Source organism: Ooceraea biroi, chromosome 1, assembly GCF_003672135.1.
Source record: "Ooceraea biroi isolate clonal line C1 chromosome 1, Obir_v5.4, whole genome shotgun sequence".
Classification (NCBI taxonomy): Eukaryota; Metazoa; Arthropoda; class Insecta; order Hymenoptera; family Formicidae; genus Ooceraea; species Ooceraea biroi.
In genome coordinates, this window is record NC_039506.1 from 13993608 (window position 1) to 14017035 (window position 23428).

At 41.4% G+C, this 23428-nt stretch overlaps 2 protein-coding genes across 12 annotated transcripts in view; one reads left to right on the plus strand and one right to left on the minus strand.

Annotated features, from left to right (window-relative positions):
• The window catches only part of LOC105281020 (peripheral plasma membrane protein CASK), a 188175-nt gene that overhangs the window by 2892 nt on the left and 161855 nt on the right, over window positions 1-23428 (plus strand). For 9 of the 10 annotated variants that reach the window (XM_011341938.2, XM_011342004.2, XM_011341989.3 and 6 more), the window contains exons 2-5: window positions 11649-11761; window positions 14539-14644; window positions 15687-15764; window positions 17719-17894. In XM_011341938.2, coding sequence (XP_011340240.1) covers window positions 11649-11761; window positions 14539-14644; window positions 15687-15764; window positions 17719-17894 — 473 coding nt within the window. Of the gene's footprint in view, window positions 1-11648; window positions 11762-14538; window positions 14645-15686; window positions 15765-17718; window positions 17895-22208; window positions 22281-23428 lie in introns of all 10 variants that reach the window. The other variant, XM_011341979.3, reaches the window with a different exon arrangement.
• On the minus strand, window positions 1353-23425 carry LOC105281091. Of its 2 annotated transcripts, none has more exons than XM_026975279.1 (3): window positions 22431-23425; window positions 4186-4672; window positions 1353-3733 (listed from the first exon to the last, which is right to left on the minus strand). In XM_026975279.1, exons 1-3 carry the CDS (start codon window positions 22471-22473, stop codon window positions 3067-3069), a joined length of 1197 nt encoding a protein of 398 aa, XP_026831080.1. In that variant the 5' UTR covers window positions 22474-23425; the 3' UTR covers window positions 1353-3066. The 2 variants fall into 2 exon arrangements, with proteins under 2 accessions (XP_026831080.1, XP_011340375.2); XM_011342073.3 differs by lacking the exon at window positions 22431-23425 and adding an exon at window positions 4775-5935.

The window sequence follows — 23428 nt, forward strand, 5'->3', positions numbered from 1 at the left end:
TTAATGCACGTAATAACAAACGGTTTTGTTATCGAGCAGGTTGATATTATTCGATTGCACGTGACATCCATTTTTGAATTGTGTGTCAATTGCTTTCAATGAGAAGACCTTTCAGCGAGGATTTGCGGACCATTTTGCAAACACGTCCGCATGAGCTGCAGACTCCCATTAATTAAACCCGCTATAGTGTCATCAAGAAGCGGCGCATTCTTCGTTCGTTACGGCTAATTGAAGTCGCGCTCGCGATGCTCCTTTCTGCTTCGATTAAAGTTAAATTGCCGTAAATCGCACGATTCGCGCAAATGATTATTTTAAAGCCGCGTCTGTCGACCGACTTAAGGCATCGTAAGGTTTCGTTTTATATTTAAGACAATCCTAAGTGCGCAAACACGACACGGCGTTCTCCGCTGCCGTATAATTTATTGCATAGTCGTTCAGATTGCATAGCCGTAGCTCTCTCAACAGTTTCTCTCGACAACCGAGTGCCAAATCTGCTAGATAAATATTTAGCGTAACAGCGTTTCGTCAACTCCCCCATGGGATGCGTCGAGTCCGCCGAAGACGGAATTCTCTCGATATTTCTTGCACTGCGACGCGTCGTTGCAAAGTTCGCGATTGCATTGTCGAAATCGTGCGCGTCCCAAATTACGCGTAATTAATTTCATTACGATCCGCGAAGCGGGGGAGAACGATTAAAAATAAATAAGAGGACGCGCCTGCTGGACAGCAGTGTCAATACCATTAATATTACACTGCCGTTTCCGTGTGCACCGCAGATTAATAAATAAAGATCGGTCGCTATCGTGGGTGTCGTTGCGGAAATAGCAGGAACAGAGTTATCGAGCACGGGGATTCTCGCCGTTGCCTCTCGATGGGCGTCCATCGTCGTCTCGCTCTCGAGAAACGAAAGCACCGAGAAATCCCCGGAACGTCTCGACGAGCGTTTTAAATCTCAATGCGAACACGTACGAGGGGAGATACGAGGTGGCACGCTCTGTGCTTTTGCGATTTCTCGTCCTACTTTTCATTTCTCTCGCAAACTTCCGGATCCTGTTTCCGTGTACTCGCGTGCGGTCGCACGTTCCTCAGCTGCGAAACGGCAGCGTGAATTCCTCCGGCGCGCTGGAATCTGTCCTTGAATTTAATTATACGGTTCAAGCGTCGGAGAGATCCCTTCCGGGATAGCGGAGTTACATTATTATACGCCCCGCTAGTTATCGCGCGACAGATTGATTGATACGCGAGCAATGACGCAATGAAAATCTCGAATCACGGAAGTCTCCAAGTGTGTAAAGGCAGCCGCAGTTTCGATAACATGGTGAAAACTACGACGTATTGCAAGGACCTCATCGATAGCTGCGAAACACGTTTTAATAGAATTTAAAATAAACGACAGAATTATGATCTACATTCGTTAATTGGTGGCGTTTTTTAATGAACATTTGACTTTTATACTTGGTATTTAAACGCTGGTATTAATTCATCAAAGCACTTCATTCCGACCTATAATTGTATAATCGAATTAACCGTAAAGTGAATATTGATCATACGATGACTCTTGAACCATATGTTTTTCGAATTTTGGAGAATATGCACATGCACTTGTTATCTATGTCCCTTCTCTGTTATAATAATATAACATATATTATATATAATAATTGTTACATACATATATTATAATAATATAACATATAACGTTATCGTAAAAATATAAGATGATAGCTGAAAGAGTTACAATTTTTCTTTCATTATTTAATACATCGCTCGCAATTAATATTTATATTCTGTTTGTAAAATGGGGATTCTAATTTGATTGTTCCAACAATCTAATATCTCGTTAGACGATTCTAACGAGAATTTATGTCAAATAAACACATTCAATTATTTTTTTTCGGTCTGCAAAAAAGTATGCAGTACCTTTTATGCGAGAGACTCTGCGTCCTCGTAAAATTATGTCACGCAAATAACGACCTTAAATTCTCAAAGTTTCATAAATAAATAGTTTTTTAAATAAATTCTGCTTTACGTTATCAAGATGAAGCTGACTCGTGTCTCGGATTTGCACGTAATTTTATAATTTCTTTTGATACCATCTGTCATGTTGTCACAGTCAAGCGATCCTTCTTCCTTTCGGCTTTGAAAAGTAGTAATTTTTTCAGAACAATTTATTTCAACGAGTGCTTGTATCCTCACGCTACACCGATTGCGGTCTGTACGACGCCTTCATTTCAAGTCATTTCTTCTTAAGGAGCCCTAACATACCCCAAGCACATTTTGGAATTCGGCCAACTAACATACGGGTCACTGCGGTTCAATGTGGTTTGTATTCCGTGCAAACTTTGCCCGATTTCCGATTGCGCCCAATTAATAGCTATAGCTATGACCATTTACATCTAAATTTGAGATCTTGAGACGCGCGCTAATATTAAATCTTCCTCGATATTAAACACGGTATCACTTATAATAATTCTTTCGCCGGAAATTCCGCATCGTTTTGTGTTTTGGGATTGTCGAAAAAACCATCGCCGCGAATAATCGAAAGTTTGAGTATAATTAAATGTGAGTATATGTACATATAATATTATATATATAATATTAAAAACACAGAATCTCTCGTACCTCACGAAAGCAGTCAGCCGCCAACATCTGTATTCAGTATCTCGAATGCACGAAGCTGTTGCCTTCGTGTTATCGACATCTCGCCAGTATCCAAGATAAAGTATCTGCTTAGCATGTTTAGTAAGATGCTCCGATGCTGCTGGTTCCACCAACAGACTCTCGCGTTAGACATCTCTCCTGGCACCGTATACATAATATAGCGCACAGTACACCGCGACGTGTCGCAATCCGTTTTCGTTGGTAAGCTTTCCGTTTTTCGCTTGCGCATTGTCTTCGTCGTACCTCGTTTCGTTTCGCGTTACGCTCTGCTCTGCTTCGAGACGCACGAGACATTTCATTCAAGTACAAAGCCTATAATAAATAGAATCTTTTAACATCGCGAGAATTCATCCATGGCAGCGTGCGTCGCAAGGACGAGAGCCACGATCCCGATAAGTCCGATCTCGATCACATTAGGATTTCGCTCACATCCAGCTTGGGCATGTGGGGCACCGCCCTTCTCAGATCGTCGACGCTGCATGCGTACGAGATGCCAGCTGTGATGTCATCGGCTTCCCAATCCAGCCATTTGATCTTATCGCTGATATCCGTGCAGAGATATACGTCATAGGTGATCGATCTGATGAACGGATCGTTCAGGCCTACGAACGCCGTACCTCGCTTGCTCACCGGGTCGTAGATGACCTTCCAGTAGAATTTGGGCGCGGAGAGGACCTCACTGTTGGCGTGCAGACGCACGGGTTGTTGCCTGCCGTGAATATCCTCCATCGTCATCTGACCGTGCACCCCTGTGTAAACGTCCAGGTCCAGCTGACGGCTGGCGGCGAATTGCCTGACGTTGGCCTCCAGCGTGTTCCAGTTGCCGCCGTTGAACGACTGCCATTGGGGTGCGGTGTTCATGTACCAGAAGGTCGCGCGCTGCTGGTTACCGTAGACAAAGTCCGCCTTGGCCGCCATGTGACCGCGTGACAGGAACTGTACGGACTTCTTCAGCCGTTGCCTGGCTAACTCGGTCGAATTCAGAATCCTCGCCAGCGTTTCCAGTTGTGTCTCGAACCGGTATAGTTGGTCCAGGTCTATCCCGGGATAGAACTCACCCGCTTGGAATCTGGGCCTGAAAGACAAAATTGTTTTTCCTCGCGGCACAAGTGATGCATTTCTCATCGCTGATTGCATTTTCATCAGAATTGTAGTAAGAAAAAAGAAAAGAGAACGAGTATTAAGGATAGATAATCTTCTTTTAGAAGTTGTGTTTCACGTAATATCAATTTATATTGTACTTGTAAAGCATACCGTGAAAATGTATTCAAATTTTAGAAGAAAAATATTTTTATCTGAATTATTAAAACTTTAACGATGACAGAAAGAAATTGATAATTAAAATGTGTTCAATGGAGTTTCCAAGTTCTCAAGTTTTAACATCGCTTTTCATCGGACATTATCAAACGTTAGTCAGAGCTTCATCAAATGAACATTGAACGTTGCAACTCACTCTAAAATCTCTCATTTAAAAATAAAGGCTATCAGAAATCGATAAGAGACATTCAACTGTTGGAAAAGTATTACCTGGGATAACCGCTCTGAGCACTTCTGATTGACTTCAGCATCTTGAACTTCGTGTAGTACGTCTTGTACGTCCTATCGTCACGACATAATTCAATGGTGCGGATGAAGCTGCCGCTCACGTTGAAGCCGATCTCAATGGGGGTGTGCATGCTGAGGCAAGACGACGTGCCCATCTGTCTGGCTTGGTGCTCAGCCTCATATTTGCAAACTAAGGACGCGAAGTTGTGGCGCACCCCATTCACGTCGAACACCTTATCCTTCACACAAACCGCCTCGACCTCATTACCCCAACTTACATCCACAAGGTAATTATTTCTACCTGGGCATGCCAGGTGAATAGAGCTGCCCGCAGGTATCCTCAACGTTCCGTTATCCTCATCTGGATACCAGATGGTCGCGCGTTTGCCGTCCCGTTTCAGGAGCAACGGCTGTGGTTCTTTAAGATCGCCGTTCTTGTACCTTGTAGAGATTGTACAGTAACCATCACCTGAAAACCATCATTATGATTACGTAAATTGCTAGAAAACACGCGCGAGACTGCATGCCGAACACGGCAACAATTATGAAATAATTGGTGCGTGTGATTTACCAGCGTTGATCGGGCTCGCGATCGTCCAGGTGACGCACGCAAGGAATAGAACGACCGTCAGCATGGTTATGTCCAGATAGTCGCACGACTGGGGAGAAAGACCGTTTTCCCGTTCTCTCCATTTACTTTATACTCGGCAAGCAACAATGTATGCTCGTGATACATTCACGCGACAGGAGATAATGAAATTTTGATTATCAGTTATTTCGAGATAAAACGTTGAGCGTTCGCAAAGCGTGCTACACTGTTGAATTTTAGACATAGATAATTTTGTTCATTATTTTTATATGTTTTATCGGCACATCTATTAGATTATTTTTATTATTATATTTCGAGTGAAGTCACGTACAGAACACGCCGCTCATGTCCAAGTCATAACTTAGCCGAATGTAACATGTCGGTATTATTAATATTTTTATTTTTGTATTAGATTATTTTTAGTGTTTCATTTTATATATTTTTATTCTAAGTCCTCTTAAATAAGCAGCGTGAAAAAGTCATCCTCTAAAAGTTAAAATACAAAGAAGAATAATTATCAATTCATTTAATAAACCAATGGATTTAAACAGTATCTTTACTTACTAGCAGAAGATAACTTAGTTTCTTAAAACATCTTTAACTTCCAAAAAGCATGTCTGTACTCCATTACAGCAGCCAAACAAGTAAGGTGAACTCACATGTTTTTCAAAATAAAGTCTCATAAATAACAGGCAGGTTCTCTGTATCTTTTTGTAGGTTGATAGCATTGTCTTTTAATATGAAACATTTCCGCAATTTCTCTTTTCTTCGTGTGTCTTTCATAATGTAAAAATTTTGCGTTTTCTCGATCAAAATCGTGATTATTAAGAGATCTATGTTTATTGACCACTGAATGATTACTTTCAATAATTCGTGTAATTCGTGTTTGTAGGTGTCTTTTAGTCTGTCCTATGTAGCAAGAATCACAATCCAAACAGTGAATTTTATAAACTACTCCCGTTTGTTGTCCATTCGGTACATTGTCTTTTCCTCGATTAATAAATTAATGAATTAATAGTCGAAACGTAGTGTTTCTCTTTTGTTATTTTTACTTGCCAATTTAGTCGATAATAAAGAGGACTATATTCGTTATTATAAATATTCGTTAATTTACTGATGATAAAATAAAGGCTTCATTCTGAATTTTTATTTTGTTACTTTATTTTATTTTATTATTTTTATCGTCATTGTATTACTCTGTTTTATTACAATTAATATTATATTATATTTTTGACAAATCTAAATTTTTCGTAAAAATATAAAAGCACAAAAACGATCCTTGAGTTTGTTATTGTCTTTTAGAAAGGTGTAATTAGCTGTTATTAAGTCTTTGATATCGAAGAAATCTTCAAAAAATGTTATTAATCGAACGTTATATAGAAATTTATCTTTTACTGTGAAAAATGTTTGTGATAATTGAAGAATACTCGTAGAAGCCATTGTCAGTAGAATATCGATTTGTACAATCACTCCGTAAATGTTTATTACGATACTATTATTGCAGATAAACTGATAGCTCTTATCCACTCAAGTGTTGTGAGAAACTTGGATCTGTATCAATGGCTATTATACTACATGAGAAATGCACACAACTTGTGAAATCCGCCATAAGCTGTCTCGGCGTAAGAGATACAGAAAGAAACGTAGCACCAAGAAAGATCAATGAATCGAATAATTCTTCATAAAATAATTAGTGATATTTATAACGTCTCATACGCGAATGCATATATTAAATATGTAGAATTGTTCTTGAGAATCTTGTTTCATCAAATCGTTTTTACAAGAAAAGTAACATTACATAAAGCTCGTAAGTTTTATCTATCAACGTATCAAGTTTAATTTCCACGCTTTGGTTATGAGAAAATCGATAGAACGTTGGACTTAAATATGCAAACTTGGATCTGCTTAAATCTGAAAGCACTCAATCAAGCTACTCGTCTGCGTGAGTAAAATCACGTGATATTACGTGAGTCATTGTTTCCAAAGTGTCGGCGCCGTAAACTACTATCGATTGCCTGACGAATTTTGATACTCGATGCAAATTTACATATGTAAATTCTACTGTTTCGCGATTACACCTATTATACTGTACGGACATATTTGAGTTGGTAGAGTCAGGCACAATGGCTGATTAAATTAATTTGAATATGTTTTGGTGTCCTGATTATTAAATTGATACGAAGACGATCAGATGGAATGGCGCACACGATACGCGATAAGTGCACGTGACTGTTGAAACAACACTTTAATTATCGAGATCTCTGATTACGCTTGCCCCTCGATCAGCTGCAATTTTGTAATCGCTCGAGGAAACGCCGTAGAAATTTAACGAACGTCGCTCGCCGGGAGCAAACTTGCCGAGCTCGACGATAAGTCTCATTATTACAAAAGTCCATTTCGAGGCAAGATAAGCAACTCATAATAGCAGTATGCAAAGGAGAGAGTGCATAATTTCAGCGTGACGACATGACTCAAGTTTAACAGAACCGTTGAGAGGGAGACGAGCAACCTTGGCGTTGCAGCGCACTTTACGTGCTGCGTTTTCGTTAACGATACCGTACGCGATCTGTACGTGTCGATAAGAGTAACTGCAGAAACTGCACACGCGGAGGGGATAAGAACGAGGAAACACCCCTTGGCGAGGGTAGTCGGCGTAAAGGCGGGCACTCCGGCAGGTCGAGCGAGTCTCCAAATCTCGGAGGGGCGGCAGGGTGGCGAACGTGTGTGCTGGAGACGTTATTTATCTCTGAGTTTCGCTAACAATCCCATTTAGCGGTTTCAATTCCCCATTCCCCGCCATCCCTTTTAGCTCGATCGGGCGTGTCCGTCACGTTTACGTGCCTCGCGATAACGCGGAAACTGAGCGAGCTGTTTAGAGAGAATGTTAATGTTGGACCTTGACGTATCTTAACGACGGTGCTCCGATTCATCGAGTCCGAGTCCGTTTTCCATCTGTATCCGCGAACAAACGCCATCCAGCATCCAATTATAATAGATTTCGAAGGGACACCGAGAAAGGAAGCGACTCTGGGAGCAAAGAAGCTCTCGATATGCATAACCGAGAGTCTACAATGTGTGTGTTGTGCGTACGTTAACGTATTGAGTAACTCCTTCCGAGCATTACATGATACAAGGGGACTTGTTATACGTTAATACGATTGCGGCATACAATTACCTTGTGTAATAGAGAAACAATTATCATCCGGCGAAACTGAGGCTGACGCGTATAAAGCACGAGTGCATAAACGCGAAGCTCCATGAATCTCTATTATCGTACGGCCCGAGATTGTTATTCGGTCAGAAATAAAGCACTTACACTGTTTGTAAAATTATTTTAGATGAACATAATAAAGGAGACAAGTGCAGTATAGTTTGATGCAACGTGCCTTTCAGCTACGATACACATAGTTCTACGGGCAACTGATTGCTTTTACGGAATGATTCCGTCCGCATTAACGATCTGTTGATTAGACCATAAATCGGCAATTGGGGCTCGCCGTGTTTTGATCACCGACACGTTACATTCGGCTAAGTTATGACTTGGACGTGAGCGGCGTGTTATGTACGTGGCTCCACTCGAAATTTCGAGTAGATTGAACGTGCACGAGGTTTCGCGCGGAACTCGGACGCTCAGCCGCGATGTACGTCCTCGTGAATACGAGGGCAAAGTTCAATTACGACAGATTCGAGGTCTAATTTACAGTGGCCAAGGGGTTAAATGCAGTCGACAGATTCGAGGTTTAATTTACCGCGGTCGAGAGGTCAAATGTACTCGCATCTCCGATGATGACAGTGGGAACTCGCGCGCTAATCTGCGCTTTCAGAAACAAACGCGCTATTCGTGTATTGTTATATTATATCGATATAAAATATGGCATTCGATCGCTGTAAAGTGCGACAAAGTTTTACAAAATTCGTAGAACTTTCGAGCGAAAAATCAGTTTATCGTTGAGATTCTTCATGATCGCAAAGAGATGAATTAAGCACACAAAGACATATGCACAGAAATGAAAACGCGGAAACGCTCTTAGATGCGTGTGCTTTCTTTCGAGCGGAAAATCGTTTTCGAATGTAGGTCGCGGTTGTGTTTGACCCCTTCTGAAAATTTTTCTGACGAGATGTCAATAACTTCTCATGAAAGGCGGATTACGATGCCGTGCCAATCGCTTTATGAAGGCCTTAAGGCACTCGAGGGCCGTCTCGTGAGAGAGCCTTTTAACAACGAAAAACGGAGGGATGATGTATTTAGTAACTCGTTCGCGATATATCGGAGATGACAGCCGGTGTACGAAGTAGAACGATTTGCAGATGAGTGTTTTTTAAGACTGGCCTGCATCGCATATCGATCTTATGACTTACATTAGCTTCATATCGAGAAATATACGGAGAGCTACATGCATATTTTTTCAAATGCACGATGCTGTAATCCTCATAAAACTAGAGATGCGTCGAAGTACATCGAGCACGTCGAAATGTCAAATACGATAAAATAAATTGTTTGCATGATGATTAAAATGATCAATATATTACACGTATGTATATTAAAAATAATGTTTAAGAAAAATTAGATAATTATAACTGCGCGTTTAAATCTTTATTATTTGCATTGAAATTTAATTAATGCTCTAGCTTCCTGTTACGTATGTAATTTACATCAAATTTTAAAGAACATGACAAATGCGTTTCGATATAACGCATTCGCAAAATGTCGGTCAAACGTATCAATATGTTTCTAAACGAATGATTTCGATTTAATGACTCAGAAGCCTCTGCATTATAACTGTTAAAGCATTATTAACATTTGTGATATTATTATTAAATATAGTCATTATTATTATTATTATATTATAGTCAAATAAGATACAGAGCAGGAATATCATTCGTGTAGCAATATAGAGTAATTCCAAAATGTAAATTAAACTTGTCAAGCTAATACCCCGTAACTCTCTTCATTAATTTAATTCCCTTAATTTAATTCCCTTAATTTAAAAAACGAAGAAAATTAAAGATGATACTTCTTGTGCTGATCGACTTTAAATATTTCTCATCAATTAAATCCACTTATCGATTAAATGATAAGAAATTAACGTGGTTTTTCCGATACCAAATGAAGCAACGTAGAAACTAGAAAAGAAGAATCCTGCCAAAATAAAAATTAATTAAATTAAAAAATGCATTAATTTTAAAAATATTATTTTACAATTACGGACGATTAAAAAAATGCATTACTTTTAAAAATATTATTTTACAATTACGGACGGTGCATACTGCGTTCTATATTTGAAACAATTTGTATGCAAGCAGGAATCTGATGTAATGAGGATATCGTTGCTGCGTGAACCGCAAGAGCAGATACCTACGTGTAACGCTATACGCACATTCTCGATTGCGGGTTTTCACGAAATCCCATGAATGCACGTGTGGTTATCACTCGACGGATAACCGAGACCACTATCGTGTCGGAGCCTTAAATGTAGATCGGATCGTGTCCGATCGACTCGTGCATGCGTATGACATAGACCGCCTGTCTCGTAGATTGCATCGACAGAGTACCTAAGACCGCATGGCATTTACATCGATATACAATATCGATATCCAGAAATTTTTCAATGTGTCAACGTCTATTCGCGGCTCGGAAATAAACGGGCAGGTATTCTAAATATAAGCGCGATTTTATTTTACGCTCTCTATTTCTAAACTGCAGATTGGTACTCGATATTCCTGCGTCAAGATATCGACGTTTACCTCAACGATCTATTTGCGTACGAAAACCACGACAAACTAGTGTACAACATCGTGCTAAGGTAGCAACAATGCAGTAGCTTTTCTGATAGCAACTGCTTTTTTTATTTTATGCCGAGTTGTTTCTTTCAAATTGGTATCGTTTATTTATAATATAAAAAGAAAGCAGCCAGCTGTCTTGTCATGTCTTCATCAATTTATATCAGAAATGCCATTTTTTGCATCGAAATTGATTTGTGTCCTCGTTTTTACACTTCCAAAGTGGTTTTATCCGTTTCTCGATCCTCTCTACAAGATTCTAATGTCTCTCCTCTTTCTCTCTTCTCAACGAACTGCTGACATTTCCCTCTTCTTCCGAATGTATGGATTTTCTTATATTTAAAAATGCGATACGTAAAAACCCGTGTAAAATGTTTAAAATTTGCACAGCGTTACATGATGTGAACGTAAAGGCAGTACGTCAAAATTAGTATGTGCATATGCGTAGGAAAAGCGCTGAGCCAGAGCGCACGCGACATTTAAAAATGGCGTTAGGTCACCGGAAGGACGGGACCTTGGTCTATAAAGTGCTGTCAGAGAAATCTCAAGATATTAATCCTTTGACACCGGAACACTCCAGCATTTTATAAAGTTCTCGTAAACTTGCACGCATCGATTTTCAATGCAATTCGAAATTCGCGAAGCATAAATTTAACATTTTAATTCTAGCGTATTCTAAAATTACATCCTGCAGACGAATTCATTCATCAAAAGGAACGAATTAATTATAACGTAATATTATATCTAAAGAAAAGAATTGAATACATGAAACGTCCAATTATCTACATAAAAAAAGATACGTTTTTGACATCATTAAAAGCGCGCATCGGACATAATGCTTACTTGAAGGATGTAAAAAATCATTTCCGGCAACGAAACTCGTTGCTCTCGTCCGTTAGGCATTAATATTGCGTAATGTCCGATTGCCCGTATCAATTGATACGACGCGTTCCATTTGCGATTTGCGGATTATCCCGACAACGAGCGCGTAATTTGCGCTCCCGCATTCGCGCTTCAACAGCCACCCCCCGTGGACATAATTATTATTGTTGACGTGGTGACGGTATTGTTGCAGGGGACCATTCAGCGTCGTTCGGAAATGCATTCATCGTCATACCATGCAGACTTTCGCCGTAAAAATCGTCGATGTGGCGAAGTTCACCTCCAGTCCTGGACTCAGCACTGCGGGTGAGTATATATGACGAAATAGCCGACTTCCCCTCGATCGCTAACGGATCTTTCGCAGGCAGCACGCAGTTTAATAAGCGTATAATATTTTTTGATGCTACGTAAGTTTAAGCATCGTATGAAAAGAATCAATCGAAGTCAAGTAGACAATAAACCGAACCCGATCGAGTCAATTTCCGACCAATTTCCGAAACCGTGAGATGCAGGAAATATATTTCAAACAAGTATTCTCGCGCTCTATTGGTAGGATAACCATGCATTCATTTCACAAATATTCGATATTTTTTGTAGCTTTACTTTTCCTACGATACAAGGTAGTACTCATAGAGTATTCTTAAATAATATATTTTCGGAGGAAACGGTTTTTCATGTGTTTTATCGATTTCTGCAAAGTTTGAGCCGAAATAATAAATTTATATAAACTGTAACGAATGTTGATTCAGCCTCGGAGAGAAAGAAGAGCTTCTCCAATGTTTCATCAGCCAAATTGGTGTACGTATAAAAAAGGCACGCGTTTCCTATATTAGATTACTTTATCACTCAAGACTGAAAATTAAACTATTATGTAACCGCTCTCCTACTGTCTTCCCGTAAATTCTTCTATTATTAATTTCCATCGAATATACAAAACAAGAGATGTACTCCCCTAACTGAACGTGCGTTCTACTCCCGATGCTAGGCAACCGACTGAACGCGGGTTTGAGTCGTGAACCGGCGCAAGAGCCATTGTGCAATTGAATGGAAAGGCGGACCATTGTCGCCGTGCGCATTTTTCGGGGGTTTAAACCGACATGTCGGCCGACAGGTCCAGACGATATACGAGGAGCATTGTTTCAAAGCCGGTTTTCCCTGGTGAAACGCTTCTCCCCGGAAATGAGACTAATATTTAATTCTTGCCGACAACGCAACGATTCACACATGCGCGGCGGACCAATTGCGATATCACATCGAAAGGGCGTGTTCGCGATCGGACAATGGTCGGAGACTTTCGAAGTGAAGAAACCGATCTCGAAACGACACCCTTAATCGCACGGTATCAATAATAAAGCAGATGTTCTCGCCCGAGACCCCTCGAATCTTCCAGATTATATGGGACCATGTAGAGGAGCGGCATATGTGAACGGAGTCTGATATTTCGTTCCTATTTGCGGGACTCTCGATTTGGAGTGAGGCGAGACATTCGTTTTGCCAAAGGAAAATCCCGTAGAATATTGCCAAGTTTTCTGATTCACTGCTTTCTGCTATTTCCAATGCGCGCCACTTGATTGTGTTATCGTATTTATAAAGGTTTAAGCCGATGCTTTCTCCGTATAATTCAATTTATCAGTCGTAATGATTTCAATTACAACATTTCAGTTTATCGACTGTAATTCAAGCTATATCGAGTTAAAAAAGTGAATTAAATCTTTCGATTGAAAATAAGATTGTGTGCTTTAGCGAACTGATTCGCAAATCGAGGGCGCAACTTCAATTTCTTAAGCACGAGCGAAAATTACAATATTTTAATATTAGCGACGCTTGCTAACGACAAAGTTCAATTATCAAGTTGTGGAATGATGTGGCATAATTTTGCGTTAAGAGTTTTGTCAAGTCCATTTTGCAGTTTAAATTATCGAGGGACAGATGAAAGGTACCGCGACAGATCTGGGTCACTCTACGCGTACTTATATTGGAATTTTATCAATAATTAGTAATAGCAATTGATTTAAGAAGGAGTAATATACATATAGATATATATATATGTATATTCGTGCGCGCATAAGATTTTATTAAAAAATATTTCGAGTTATATGAAAATGCAGGCGATTAGAGAACTTTTGTGCGCCAATATCTGAAAATACTGCGATGCAGGCAGGACCGTCAGACGCTATAAGTTTTCGTTGAAAACTATTGCAATTAATTTCGTGTGCACCTTTCGGCGATACATTTCTGATTTAGCACAGCTGAAAAATACGAGCGTTCCGGTTACTGCAGCCGACTTTCGTAGCCGGCTTTGCGCGCGACTGCAGATTCCATTGCAGTTCAGTGCAGATACGGCATCTAAATTGACTCTCAGGTAAAACCGATCCGAGAAACGAAGCTTTTATACCCGATCCAGATACGCTCCGCAGTTTAACTGAATTTTCTAGCTGGGATAGGCTTAAAATTATCAGTTCCCTTCCCGAAAATATCCGCGCACAAGGTATCCGTTCTCTTTCTCTCTGTTCCTGTCTCGTTCTCTCATCAAATACAGATTGTCTCCACCACCTCGAGTTTTTAATTACAAGTCCGCGCGAACTCATACGTTTGTAATCCGTAATGATATTAATTTCCTACTATAAGCAGGTAATATTATACGATATTGTAATACGAGGTACCAGCTGTGCGTAACATTTATCTCGCGGATAAATGATACATTTGCCCCATAATCATTGCACGTTACACGCTTCAATAAATTTTTATATGTTTCAAAGCGCGTTTTGATTGAATGCAACATCTCTGAAATATCTATATCGTTTCCGCTCGTAAAACTCTTCTGACGAATTTAGCTCTGATCTTTTTTCAGCAAAAGTTTGATTAACGCTCGTCAGTTTCGATCGCAAGTTTTTTAAGTTTCGCAAATTTTATTACTTCCGTAACTAGCTTTCGGATAAAAAATGTATATCAGAGAGTAAGACTGGTTTGGAGAATAATAGAGGATGAAGCTTTATTGTTTCGCGGTTACGATCCATAGCGAGCGCCGCGTTTTACGTACGCAAGCTATCCGCTACGTTAAATCTACATTTCACATGTTTTAGATCTGAAACGGGAAGCTACAATATGCCATATGTTGAAACATCCGCACATTGTGGAACTGCTGGAGACCTACAGTTCCGAGGGCATGTTATACATGGTGTTCGAATAGTAAGTAACCCAGATCTAATTCATTCCATATTTTGGTAAGCGTATCTAACATCATCTCAACGCAGTAATATCATGTCTCGCAACAACCTTCTCAAACGAACGGATCTATTTGTCCACTGTTTATTCTGCCCGCTTTATTTCAGTCCAGATGAAAGATAGCAATTGAAAGCTCCATAAGATTAAGATTACAGAAAACACGGTACCGACACTATCATATTTTTCAATCGTGAACTTTAAAAATCAGTAATTTTTCTTTTCTTCTTTTTTTTAGAAAAATGACTTTTGAGGCAAAGAGCGTCAATCTCGTCCTTTATATGTCATGAGTATAGACACTATATGAACATAGACGTTCTATCTCATCTTTCTGACGTAATTATTATCTTCAGTGGGACGTCGTGCTTTCTCTCTCTTTCCCGAATGGAAAAGCGCGTTGCGGTTGTCGAAATGAGAAACTAGGCAAAGTAAATACGTGACATTTCCTTGACGACTCTGTCTTCGCTTGGAGAAGGCACGTTTTCCATTTAGTTGTTTGCCATCTATTATAACGTCCACCATAGTTCGCTATAATTGGATACACATATACCCGAGGTGCTCTTGAAATAATCCATGCTATCGGATAAGATAGCCACGGTTTTTAATAGACTCCGCGCTCAAGGCGGTTTTAATGAGACTATTTAAGTAATATGACACTCTGCTGCACTCCGTCACTTCCTTTAGTTTAATGATTTTATGTTTCTGCCGTCACGGGAAGTTCTAAATCACGATATTTCTATCGGATGTGATTAATTACGCAATAGATCATTTTCCTTATAATCTTTCGCAAATTGAACGTTGGGAACTTTGCGCGCTTTGATTTCATTATAATTAATATGCGAACGGATAATAACGCGGGCAGAATAAATGGCACAACGGACGGGTGACAAATGAAAATTGCTCAACGCGAGAAACGTGCACATTAAAGCGGAAATCTCTTCGGCGTCTCGCCACTGCATCACCGCTGATCACATTCCCCCGTCATTTTAATACCCCGCCTCTTTTTCAGTATGGATGGCTCCGATTTATGCTTCGAGGTAGTGAGACGAGCAACTGCTGGATTTGTGTACAGCGAAGCGGTTGCTAGGTAAGAAAATTCATTTTATCTATCATCGCGCGCTCGGGAGGGGGGGGGGGTTGCAGCGCGTGAACCACCCCGCGAATCCACTGCAGACGCGGGTACATCCATTCAGACATTATCTCCGGAAGCTAAAGACCGGCGTCGTTTGCTCCGGATGTAGCGTAATGCGCTGGCGTGGTGTCGTGCCATGCGACATTCCGCGTTATTCCGTTTTAAACGCTCTAATCGCTCTACGCTCAATATAACGCAAAACGCGGATGCACATATCCGCAATATCTGTCCGTGTATCTGCTTCTTTGTGACACAGTTTATCGTACTTTTTCAAGATGATCGACGAGAAAAAAGGATCGCGCACAAAGAGCTCGGATCGGGAAAAGATCAGAGTGTCATTGTTTAACGCAGGCCTCCGCTACGTCACGCTTGCTTTGCGCGCGCGCACGCTCATGCCTCACGGAAGTTGTTTTAATCTGTTTGTTAATCCCGTTAAAGCGAGACGCGTATCGAGCGGAGGCGAATTTGATAAACTAATTGCTTTCTCCGAGTCGCGCGCCGAGCTTACTGAGATGTAATTACTACCGTCTGTCTGTCTGTCTGTGCGTGTGTGTGTGTTACACCTGGATGTAATGCAACGGATCTACTTGCGCGCGGGAGAGCGCGGCCATCTCTCCCTCACCGTAACGCAATAAATCCCTGTCTCGATAAATCCTCGTGACTGCGATCCATTAGATCTGCCGTACTCGTTTTACGTCACGCTCGAACTAGCAGTATTCTTCATCTCGGCAGGGAGAGAGAGAGCCTATTAAAACTCATCGGAGGCGCAGCGTTATACTTTTCACGCTGTGACAGGGGATTATAGGTCAGCGCAAACACGCGCGGCTAAAAATGCGAAAAAACTAATGCGCTCGTAAGCTCGTGTAATAACGTGCTCGGATGGAAAAGCAACGTGCATCGGGCATCGCATGAACTGTCTGATTTATATGCTTAAATGTCGAAACGCGTATCTCCGGATTCAATAAGCTCGTCTGAAATCTCTTCCTGTCGCTTCTAGCTGTCTCCCCGAAAGCGTTCTGCGCTTCTCTGTCTTATATTTCATTCCTCGGCATCAAAGATTGCATTGCTAATGTCGCATGGTAAATGCATGAACGTCGCGTATTCAATGCTGCGTACATCGTGCGCTACGATCCGCTCGAAAGATCACATCAAAATCTAACTCTGATTGATAGAATGATGGCACAGCAAGCACGCAACAGAGTCGGATTGTTCTTATTCGTGGTATTTTTCATCATTCGTCGGCTCGCACTGTATCTACATTTTGTATCTGCCGATGTTTTATTCAACCTGTATCCTTTTTTTCGCGTGTTATAAAAAGATGCATGAAAATGTCGAGAGTCAACTGACGCCGCTTTTTATAGCACTGCGCGCAAAAAACATTGCTTTAAAAAAATACTAGCCAGTAAAAAAAGAAGGAATATCAAAGGAAATGTGTTAATTACTGGAATTTAAGAATAATATGACTTCTCCATTCCATGACTTCTCTTTCACTCGGTATTATTTCAGTGCAATAATGTAGAACTGTATAATTAAACAGTTTCATTATTACAAACGCGTACATTATTAATACTCCACTGCCATTCCGCTTTTCGTAACGTATCTTCCTCAGATTTGGATCCGCGTATGCACATCATTATCAACTTTTTATTCCCTACCTCCACTTGTCGTGGGGTGAGTGAGATCGGTTGGAACGTTTGAGCATCTTGCGGGGTAAAATCATTACGTAACGTAACGAGGTATGCTCTCCGATCGCGCTGTTTAAATCCTCGGAGAGAAATCGGCCTCTTTGTGCCGCTGGTACTCGTGTCCGCGTACTACTGCCTCCGCTATTGTTCTCGACATTCTGAGGGCGCGCTCTCGTAATGTGACTCGGCGAGTTCGGCTAAGAAAACTGCACTCTCTTTTACAGTCACTACATGCGACAGATCCTCGAGGCGTTGCGTTACTGCCACGAGAACGACATTATTCATCGTGACCTGAAGCCGCAGTGCGCTCTTCTGGCTGGCAAGGAGAATTCCGCTCCCGTGAAGCTGCGCGGTTTCGGCGTCGCTGTGCAACTGCCGACCTCGCAGTCCAATGGCGTTGGTACGTTCCTGTTTCCTTCTTGATACATTTTAATTCATTTTAATTTCGTTCTATCTTTATTTTCTTCCGTGGTTTCCACTTTACGCGGCGTATAGAGACTCAGCAGTGTCGAAAGCGACGCGACGTCAGCTCCCCGCGTGCAAACGCTCGACCCAGCTGTTATTAATGATCCCCGTCCAACTCGGCGGTTTTATATGACACGACCATTATTACGTAGAAGTAACTGTATAAGCCCGAGAAACAAAAAGAAGAGCGTGCCAGTAAGCCGCTGACTGTTAAATACGCGTACTTGTAAAGTAAACCGGACGAGGAAAAATATAGTGATCCAGAGAGAAAACCTGGTCACGGACTTCCTGAATTTTCCGCAATTAATTACCATCGTTAAGATTTTGCGGATAATGAAATATGTATAATAAGGAAAGTATTTTTCTACGTACGTTGATTAATTATTTAGTATATCTTAATTGGATTTGAAAGGTCTAAAGATAGTCCTTTTTTTTATTTCCATGCAAATGTTGGTTTCTCACACCGAGTGGATTTCCACGTGCACTTGAGTAGTTCTCGGATGTATGGAGGCTACGCCGCGGTAAAATCCTCTTATTAATGTAAATACATGTCAAAGTTACGCGTTTGAACCAATAGCACATAATAATTTATGGGCCTAAGAAAACTCAGGTGCTGTAAATTTTGCTCGTTCATTTTCACGTAATTGTGCACAAAGTGCCGGCTGCGCCGGCGAGAAGGTAACGTTTTCCTCGGCCCGGTTCAAAATACTCGTTATTTCAAGTGACACGTCGCATGAGGTCGTGGTATCGATGGAGCCACGATGACGAAACACCACTCGAACTGAAGTGCGGTGTCGCGCGAAGTCGTGGAACGCGGGAATTTATTTGCAAGGCTATGCAAATTTCCCGAGCGCTCGGCGTCTCCTATTCCTGTGACGTCGTCCACAAGAGCTGGCGTCGCGCTGCTTTTAGCGCAACAGCATTAAGGTTACTAAATCTTTCATAATAATTTTAAGTGGAGTCGGCGCTGGGAGACACGAAAATAGGGCAGAGAGCGGGATTATTGCGGACGATGCTACGAAATAAAAATGCTACGAGAGAAAAAAAGTAAAAGCGCAAAGAGTCACTTTCGCCATGATTAATGCCGTTCGTGAAAAGCGACGCGATCTCTTGTCGTCTTTTACAACGGAGCAAAATGTTGTTTGACAAGCTAAGTTGCAAATAATGCGGATGCGTTTATGTCGTTTATCGACGCTCCGTTGCTTCGCGGGGGACGCAAAAAGTGTAACCTGGCGCCGACACCATCACTTTCGCGTTTAGTAAAATATATTTACTTAGCTGACGTGAAATATATTCACGCGTAATTATGCGCTTATTTTGTCTGCAAATCGCACGAGGGGCACTATTCAATGCATCTATCGTCGAGGCTATTTGCCGATAAACACGAAGCTACTGTGCACCATATTAGATTATACGTTAATTTCGCTTTAATTACTCCGACTCCTTTCAAGCATTAATCAAGTTCGCTTGTGCGCGGATAACCCAAATTTTGCGTGCTAAATTATTCGTCGGATGTGAATGCGAGATTACATTTGGGACGATTCGAAATTAAGCGGCTTAACAAATCACGTACATTATGTACTTAACAATATACATCGCTAACTTCTTTCGAAATAACTTTTATAATTATATGGAACGTGATAAATTGTTATTTACTCGGTAATCTCATTGCAAATCAGTTTCAGCACGTTCAAAAATTTATTGTGTGTGTATGTGTGTAGGTGTGTGCACGTAAAATGGAGAGAGAAAAAGAAAATTAAATATACGTAGCTTTTCCAATACTTTTAACTCAATTTAAGCGAATTTATTATGCGTGACACAAGTATATTCTGAATATATCTAATAGTCGAGCACAATTTGTTCATAAATATTCTGCATTCTGTTCTTTTTTTGTGACAATTTTTTTGATTATTTTTCTCGAGACATCAGATTTTCGCGCATTCATTTTTCAAGATATTAATGAATCATATAAAGAGTCGAGTAAGATCAATGTTTCGCCATAAATATAATATTGCGTAGCTGCATAATCTAAGCAAAAACAATTTATCGGTGCAGCTCTACCATGTTCGGAAAAGTATGATACATATTTCAGAATGATTTCTGTGTTCTCTTTCAATTAATTAGCCGCACACCTGTTTCGACCTGCGAAAATTCATTTTGAATCGTTAAAGTTGCCCGAACTGTTGACGTTCAGTCAAATTTACCACGGCAGCCGGTTTAACAAATGCCGTTTGGTTGCACGGCCTCCTTTTGACATGTGACACTGAAGGAAGAGTGCTCTAAAATATTCAGCGGCAAGAAGCGGCAGAGCATGCGGTCCCCAGGCCTGCGGAATTATTGCCGAGGGTGTGTATGCCGACGCGTCCACGGATAAAGGTGATTAAGTTCTCGTGGAATAAATTATGCCGCTCGCGTCCCTCCCGTGGGAAGGATTTTCTCGGGATATTGTAATACACAGTGTCACTTTTCCGATGAAGATACTACGATGAGGTGCACCTCGTGCGCCTCGCGATATTAATGGGCGAGGAAAAAGACTTTATCGAAAAGCGCATTGAATATTGCCCCCCTTCTCGGAATTTGCAATTGAAATCTCTGTCTTTTTTTTATCTCCATCTCTTTTTTCTCTTTCTTTCTTTTTTATATTTTTTTTCAATACCGATACGATGTGTTCCTGGCTCTCATCAAGCGTCACTTCAAAGACACTCGGTGTTTTTGTATCGTCTCTCTCTTTTGAATGCCCTATTCTGCGATTATTGGCTGGCTTGGTCGATGATTGGCAAATCATATTCAAAAAAAGGATCTCTCGGTGTTCGATGTGCGGAATGCAACGGCTTTTATCGGACTTCTTCCCCACGACAACCGTGATGCTCTCTTTTCTGATCAGCCTCGATCGATTTTGGTGTTTATGCAATTTTATTTATTCTTTTTTACTTTTTTTCTTACGATCTTTCGCTGCTTTGATATCGCATGGTTCGCCAGTAAGTAGATGCTCTTGTTGTTAGCGACACACTTGTAGACACCGTTTTTTTATACTGGTCGTATCACCACATCTTGGACTGATTTTCAATTTCCTCAGCGCGATCCGCGCAATCGTTGTCGCGCGTCACTCATGAACGACTTAATGACTCGTTATTCCTGCAGCCATGCGATATTAAAGGAGCGTCGTCAGTTACACTGAACGGGCCAAATTTCTTTCATTATCCCGCGTGCGTGCGTAGATATTATTAACGCCAATAATTACGTTATTGATATTGGTACGACGATAGCATCGAGTCACCGTTAAGAGCTGTTGATAGAACGCACGTTATCGGTCGCGCTCCTACTTTCGCTCCTCATAACGTTTCGCAAGATTAATATGTGATCGACGATAAAGGCTCTCGTGCAACAGCTGCGTATGCGTCATCAAAAGGACATTACGAGTAGATGATAATACAATCGTAATGTTACACGATACACCCCCGTTCGCGCTAAATGAACTTCCCGATTACACCGTGAGATACATTTACCAAGATGTGCAATACACGACAATGATCACTGTACATTTACACTCTCTTCATACGAGACGAAAGGTAAAGGTGGAAACTTTCCGCCGATCGTGCAGAGAATTTACGTAGCAAAATGGCGACACACACATACACACACACACACATGAGAACTTTTAGTCGTTGGGTTTAATTGCCTGCCTCGTCCGGCCGTGACGTTACGCTATTATACCTCGAGACGGATATTAATCCCCCGCAACCGTACCGGCTATTGCCGCTGCTCTCTTCTCAGTTCGAAACTAATTTGGTATTCCGTGAGCGGACCGATACTTCGCTGTTACGAATGTAGGGCCCGGACATCGACTGGAGAACCGTCGATCGCTAAACTGGAACGCCGGCGGGATTACGAATCGCTTTAGACGAGAATAGCGGCAGCGCGATTAAATTTAAAAGCGTCAGCCGCGTTGAATTTAAAAGCGCGCCGTACCTTTTCCGTCGAAACGCTCTTTTGCGTTTTGCTCGCAAAATTCCGCACGTCCTTTCTGCTTGATAACGCACGCGCGTGTTCTGATGTAACCGAGATTCTCTCCGACCCTCGTCTCGCGGAAAGCAACGCGAAAACGTTGAGCATGAATGTTCTCCAGCGTTCTCCGGACCACTAACCCCCGAAACGAATTCCTCCCCCGCGATATTGCGTTAAGGCAGCGACCACGCGTGGCCCGATCGCACACGATTGATAATCTGAGATTTGGTTTGGATGAATACAGCATGTTACACGACCGAGTATCGGCAGTGTCTGAGCCCAAAGGGGCAGCTCTACTTGAAGGCCGACAGCGAGGGTAAGCCTGATCTAAACCTTTAATCATTACTTCCGCAGGAGCCTTGTCTCATCACGCCATATATATATATATATATATATATATATATATATAATATATATATATATATATATATAATATATATTTGATATATCACTTTTGTACACTCACACACTCCTACCACGTCCACACACGTCATCTTATTATGCCACATTTCAATCTGTATTCCGTGTACACCTCCATGACACTACATCACGTCACTGTACTCTAGGAGCTGCCACTGCTTGCTTGCTTGCTTCACGCGTTCGGATGTTCTCACTTTGACATGGCTAATCTACTCTGATACATACGACTTGGCTATAAATAGCGATTTGTACGTATACGTGTCTCCCGGATGTATCTGGCTAATTTATTAAAGAACGTCATGCCACCGGATCATATAAGATATTTTCTAATGGCTCGCGCGGAATTGATTCTTCAGCGAAACGCGTATCTGGAAACGAGATCAATTGCCTTTTCATGTACATCGTACAATGATTGTCCGGCTTTTCATTTACAATGAATCAAATATAAATGCGCTCATCTACGAGCGCCGCAGAGCTACTTCTCTACCGGTGATGACGAAAGTTACCCTATGGCTCGCGCGTTCTCCTCAGGATAACCGAGGATAGTCTCTCGTTCCGGCGGAAACGATTGACTGCGGCTCCTCGAAACGCGTTGAAAAGATCTACTTCGCGTCTCAAGAACGGGTCAAAGCAAGCTCTCTCTCTCGACAAGCTGATCCAGACAAGTTTTATACCATCAACATGGTCACACGCGGAGATCATTCTGCACGTATGCGAGATACGCGTAATACAGACATCACGCGCGGGTATAAGCCGACAAAGCTCAACATTTTACATACCAATAGACGCACACATACCCGCACCAAAGAATGTATCGAGAGCCGGGATCAGGAGCGAGCGAGTTGGTTCGATTTCGGACTCTCGATTTCACGCTTTCGACTCCCGAAGGGTGGCGAGACCACGCCCGACAAACGCCAACAGATCTGTCCATCCCTACGGATAACGACGATGACGATTGCGCCTTATCGTCCGCGAAGGTTCGCTTCGCCGAGATCGCCGTGATGATAACAATCCTTTCTCTCCTTTCTCTCTGTGTTCTTTCGA